The sequence below is a fragment of the Ipomoea nil genome, unplaced genomic scaffold (assembly GCF_001879475.1).
Source record: "Ipomoea nil cultivar Tokyo-kokei standard unplaced genomic scaffold, Asagao_1.1 scaffold2433, whole genome shotgun sequence".
NCBI lineage: Eukaryota > Viridiplantae > Streptophyta > Magnoliopsida > Solanales > Convolvulaceae > Ipomoea > Ipomoea nil.
Window position 1 is genome coordinate 1 of NW_017618861.1, and position 5,634 is coordinate 5,634.

The following is a 5,634-nucleotide window of genomic DNA, read 5'->3' on the forward strand; positions in this document are numbered from 1 at the left end:
TCCCCTTCCTTTGCCTGGCCTCTGCTCTCCCGTTCCCTCCCCCTGCCCCTCCCCCCTCCCTTCCTCCCCCTCTTGCCCTTTTCTCCCCTCCCCTTTCGCCTCCCCCTCCCTCCCCTCTCCCCCCTTCTCCCCCCTTTCTTTTGCGCCCCCGTCTCCCTTTCCCTCGCGCGCTTCCGTCCGTGCTCCTTCGCTCCTTTCGCTCCTTCCCCCTCGTGCCTTCCGGTCGCCCCTCTCGTTTCGCCTCCCGGCTTCGTGCGCCTCTCCGCCCCTTGGTTTTCCGTCGGGCTCTCTTCGCTCTTCCGCTTTTTCTTTTCCCCGTGCTCCCTTCTGCCCTGCTGTCGCCTGTCGCTCTGTTTGGTTCTTGCGTGCCGCCCCGGCTTGTGCGTGCTCGCGCTTGCCCTCGTCTTCTCCCCCTCCCTCCTCCCGTCCTCCCCCTTCCCTCCGTCCTCCTTCCCTTGTTGCTTCCTCCCCCCTTTGCGCCCCCCCCCTTCCTGCCGCCCTCTCTTCGGCCTCGGCGGTCCTCGTTGCGCTGGCCTTTTGCTTTTTGCTGCCCCCCGCCCCCCGCCTTCCCCCCGCCCTGGCCTGTCCCGGCCGTGCTTTTTCTGTCTCTTTTGCCCCTGCCCCCTCCGCCTCTGCCCCCCGTTCGCGTCCCCTCTGTCCCTTTTGGCTCCCCCCTCCCCCCTTGCTTGTGCCTTTCCCGCTCTCGTCTGCTCTTCTTTGTTGCGGTGCGGTGGCTTTCTTTTGGCTTTGCTTGGCCTCTTGCCCCCCCCCCGCCTCCGCCCTGTCCGGCCTGCTTGCCGTCCGCTCTCGCCGCGCCCCCCTCCTTCTCTCTTTTGTTTGCTCGCCCTCCTTTCCCTCTTCCTCTTTGTCTCGCCTTCTTGCTGTGCTCCTTGGCCTTTTGCTCGCTGCTTTTCCCTCCCGGCCCCCTTCTTTCTCCCGTCGCGGGTGTCCTTTGCTTGCTTGCTGCCTCCTCCTTCTTTCCGTTGTTTGCCTTGTCCGCCCCCGCCGTCCTTCCCTTCCCCCTCCTGCTCCTTTCGCCTTTCTTCTGCCTCCGCTTCGCCCCTTTCTCCCCCCCGCCTTGTTCGTGCTTCCCCCCCTCCTCTCCTCCCCCTCTCTTGCCCTCCTCCCCTCTGCTCCCCCTCTTGCCTTCTCCCTCGCGTTTTGTCCCCCGGCCTTTGGTGCCTCCCCCGCTTCTCCCGCCCCTTGCCCCCGTCTCCTCCCCCGCTCTCGGTGCTTGTTTCCCCCCCTCCCTGCCTTTTTCCGTTTGTCGCCTTTCTCCCCTTCGCCTTTTCCCTCCCCCCTGGGGGTTGTTCGCCCTCCCCTTCTTCTTCGCGTCGCCCCTTCCCGCCTGCGCTTTTCCCGTCCCTTTGCTCCCCGGTGCCCTCTTTGTGTGCGGCGTCGGCTCGGCCCCTTCTGCTTGCTTCCCGTCGGCCCCGGTGCCCCCGTTTCCTCCCCCTCTCTTCCTTCTTCTTGCGCGTCTCCTTTTGCCCCGCGCCTTGCTTTCTTCCTCCCCCTCCGCCTTCTTCGTTTGCTTTGTTCCGGCCGCCCCCTTTGGTTCCTCCCCCTTGTGGTTCGCCGGTCTTGGCCCCCGTTCCCCCCCCCTTTCTTTTGCCTTGCTCGCGCTCCTCTTGCCTCGCCTTTCTCCCCTCCGGCTCCTTGCGCGCTTCGTCCCTTTCTTTTGGTTCCCTCTGCGCTCGCTCCCCGTGCCCCCTGCTTCCCTGGTCGCTGCTCTTGTTTTCCCGCCTTCCTGCCTCTTCCCCCTCCTTCCTTCTGGCGGGTGCTTTTTGCGCCCTCTTCCCTCTGGTTCCCCTGGGTGCCTGGTCCTGGGTGGCTCCCTTTGTTGTGTCCTGGCGTTGGTTCGCCTTTCCCCCTTTCCTTCTTCTTGCCCTTGCTTCCCCTTCCCCCGCCCTGCTCCCTCCTTGGCTCCCCCCTGTCCTGCCTCTCCCCTTCCCGTGCGGCCTCCCCTCCCCCCTTCTTCTTCCCGCCTTTCCCCTTCTTCTGCTGCGGGCTGGGCTTTTCTCGCGCCTTCCTTTCCCCCTCCTCCCTTCCCTGCCCCCCTCCTCTTCCCCCGTCTCCTTCGTCTCCCCCCCCTCCCTCTGCCCCTTGTTCCCCTTTTGTGCCCTTTCTTCGCCCCGCGCCTCCTTTTTGCTCTGTGCTTTTTCCTCCCCTCCCCCGTGTCTGGCTTCTTCCCCCCCCCTTGCTCTTTTCTTCCCCCTGTTGCTGGTCGCTGCCTCTCCTCGCCCCTTCCTTCCTCTGCCCGCTCCCCCCTTTTCGCTGCCCTTTCTCCTTCCTCTGCCTCCCCCCTTTGCCTCCCCCCCTCTGCCCCTCCCCCCTCTTTGGTTTTCTCCCTTTCTCTCGCTCCTCTGGCGTCTTCTTGTCCTGCTTCTGGCTCCTGCTTCGCTTTTGCGTGTCCCCGCCGTGTTGCTCGCTTCCGCCCCCTCTCGTTTCGGGCGCCCGGCCCCCCCTCCTCTCGTGCGGCTTCTTTGCGCGTCCGGTTTCTTCTTTCGGCCCCCCCGTTTTGTTGCGGTGTTCTTGCGGCCGCTCCTTGCTGCGCCCTTCCCTGTGCCTTGCCCCCGCTTGTCTCCCTCCCTTCCCGCCCTCGGTTCCGCGCTCCGTTCGTCTTTTTGCTCTTTGCCCTTCTTTCTCCTTTTGTCGTTGCTTCCCCCGCTTCGGTCGCCCTTGCTCCCCTTCCTTTTTCTTCTTGCGCCCCCCGGTCCCCGTGTCCCTGGCCCCTCCTCCCCCCCCCGCGCGTCTCTTTCTTCCCCCTTCCCCTTCTTGGCTCCCCGGTCCCCCTCCGTCCCTCTGTCGTCCGCTTCGCGGTCTTGCCGTTGCCTCGTGTGTCTTTGCTTTGCCTGCTGCTTTGCTTTGCTTTCCGCGTTGGCCTGCCTCCCCCCTTGGTCCTTCTTGCCGCTCCTCTCTGGCCCGCCTTCTCCTCGCTTCTTCTTTGCCCGCTGCTTGCTCGTCTTGCCGTTTCCGTGGTTGCGCTTTCTGTGCCCTTCCCCCTTCGCTTCCTTCGCCTTTCTGGCCCTTCCGCCCCTGCCTCTTTGCTTGTGCTCCCCTCCCCCTCCCTCTTCTTTCGCCTTTTCCCGCGCCCCCTCTCCTTTGTGCGCTCCTTTTTGCTTCGGCCCTTCTCTTTCGCCCCTTCTCCCCCGCTCGCCTTTCTCCCCCTTGCCTCGTGCTCCCCCCCTTCCCTTTTCCTCCTTCCCCGCCCGCCCCCTCTTCCCTCTTCCCCCTTTTTCTTGCTCGTGCCCCCTCCTTTTGTCCCCTCCTTTTGCTTTCCTCCGCCTCTCCCTTTTGGTCCCTCGCTTTCTTTGCCCTTCCCTCGCTCTGCTTTCTTTCTCGTCCTGTGCGTGCGCCCCCCTCTCGCTGTCCCCCCCCTCCTGCCCCCCGCTTCCTTCCCTTTCGGTCCCCTCCTTGCTTGGGTCCTTTCCTGTTCGTGCTTTTTGGTCCCCCCCCCCCCTTGCTCTTCTTGCCTTCCGCTGCGGCGCTTTGTCCCCTTCGCGCCCCGCTCCTCCTCCCTCCCTTTGCCCCCCTTTTTGGCGCCGGTTTTGCCCCCTTTTTTCTTTTGGCCCCTGGGCCGCGCTGGTTGCTTTGGTCTCTCCCCGCCTTCCCTCTCTTCCCCCCCCTCCTTTTTGCGTGGGCTCCCCTCTCCCCCCTTTCTTTCTCGCCCCGCTTCCCTCTTTTCTCTGCCCTCTTTTTGCCCTTGCCTCTTTGGCCTCTCTTTGCTTGCGCCTTTTTGTTGCTTTTGCGTCCCCTTGTTTCGGCCTTTCCCCTTCCCCTTTGCTTTTGTTGCTCGCCCCGTCCTTGTCTCCTCGTGCTCTTCTGCCTTTTCCCCCCTTTTCCCCCTTGCCCTTTCTTCTTTCCCGTCGTCGTCGCCTTCGTCCGCTTTTGCGGGTTTGCGCCCCTGTGGCGTCCCCCTTCCGGTTCTCTCTCCTGCTGGCTTTTGCCTGCTCCCCCTTTTCTCTCTCCTTTTCGCCGCCTTCGTGCCCGTCGCCCTCGTCGCTCGCCGCTTCTGTTCTCTCCCCTCTCTTGCTTTCCCCTCTTCTTGCCGCTGCCTCTTTTCCTTCTTCCCTTTCCTCCCTTCCCGTCCCGCCTCTTGCCCTTTTTCTTCCTTTCTTCTTTTTCCCGCCTTCGCCTCTTCTTGCGCTCCTTGCGTTGCGGCTGCGTGCGCCTCCTCTCTTGCCCTTCTCGCCTTCGCTTGTCCCTCGCTTCCCGCGCCCCCCGCCGCCTTCCCCGCCTTGCCCGCCTTCGCTGTCCCTCTTCTTCCTCTGCTCCCGCGCCCTCCGCCCCTCTTCCCTTGTCCTCCCCTCCCTTGCCTTGCCTCTTCGCGCCGTCTCCTCCTCCGCCCTGCCCTTTCCTCGCTTGCTGCTGCCTCCTCCGCCTCCTCCTTTTCGTTTGGTTCGTTGCTCCCGCGCGCTTTTCTTTTGTCGCGCTTGCCCCTTTTGCTTTCGGCTTTGTTCGGCGTCGCTTCCCCCTTTTGCCTTGCTCCTTGCTCCCGCTCGCTCCGGCCCCTTTCTTTTCCCCTGTCCGGGTTTGCGCCCCTTGTCGCCCCCCTCTTCTTTTCTTCGCCTTTTTTCTTTTGTTCTGCGCGCGCCGCCTTTTCCCCGCGCCGCCTTTTTGTTGTCTCCTTTTCGCCTCCCCCTTCTCCCCTTTTTGCCCCCCGCGCCCCTTGTTCGTCCGTCCTCCCCTCCCCCTTCTTTTCTCCTGCCCTGGCGGTTGCCGGTTGTTCGGCCCTTCGCGCCGCCTTTCGCGCTTCCTGCCCCTCCTCCTCTTTGGCCTTCCTTTCGCCCTCCTCTGCTTTTCGCTCCCTCCCTCCTTTGTCTGTTGCCCCCCTTCTTCGCTCTCGGTGCTCGCGCCTCGCCGTCCCCTTCCTCTCCCCTGCCGCTGGTCCGCCTCGTCGGCTTTTGCGCTTCCTTTCTTTTTGGCTCCTCTTTTTGCCCCGCTCCCTCCTCTCTCCCCGCCCTTTGCTCCTTCGCGCTTCCCTGTCTGCCCCCCTTTCCTTTGCGCGCCTTTTGCCCTCTTCCCCCTTCTTCCTGGCGCTTGTGCGCTTCTTGTCTTTTTCTTGTTCCTCTCCTTCGCCCCTCTTGCTGCGCGTTTCCCCTCTTTCTTTGGCCGTGCCCCTTTCGGCTCTTCGGCCCTCTTGTCTCCTCCCCGGCTTTGCCTCGCCTCTCCTTGGCCCTCTTGTCCCGCTTCTTCCGCGTTCTCTCGTCCGCTGTCCCTTCCGGTTTTGGCTTTTGTCCGTCCTGTGGCGCCGGGGCTCTCCCCCGCCGTCTTGCTTTTCCTCTTTCTCTCGGGCCCGTGGCCCTCCTTCCCCCCTTTCCTCGTGTCCCGCCGCTCCGTGTCCCTGCCTCCGCCCTTTCCCCTCCTCCTTTCTCCCGTGCGCCTCCTCGCTTTTGCGCTCCCTCTTTCTTCCTCCTCCTCCCGCGCGCTCTGCCCGCTTCCTCCCCTTCCCCCTTTGTCGCCTGGCTCCCTCGCCGTCCCCCCCGTTCCCCCCTTGGGCCCGTGTTTCCTCCCCCCGGTTGGTCTCCCTGCCTCCCCTCGGCTCCCGGCTCTGCTCCCCCTTGTTGGTCCCCCCGCGGTCCGGTGCCCGTCTCGCGGGGGGGGGGGGGGGGGGGTGCCTCGCCTTTCCCCCTT

General features: G+C 64.6%; 1 protein-coding gene across 1 annotated transcript; it reads right to left on the reverse strand.

The window, feature by feature from the left end:
- Nucleotides 1-790: 790 nt before the first annotated feature.
- Nucleotides 791-5,243, reverse strand: LOC109152541 (hornerin-like; the record flags this gene model as incomplete). Its single annotated transcript, XM_019300242.1, has 2 exons — nucleotides 791-2,392; nucleotides 2,853-5,243. Coding segments are annotated over 2 exons (3,993 nt in total), but the record flags the coding sequence as incomplete, so codon positions are not given.
- Nucleotides 5,244-5,634: the final 391 nt, after the last annotated feature.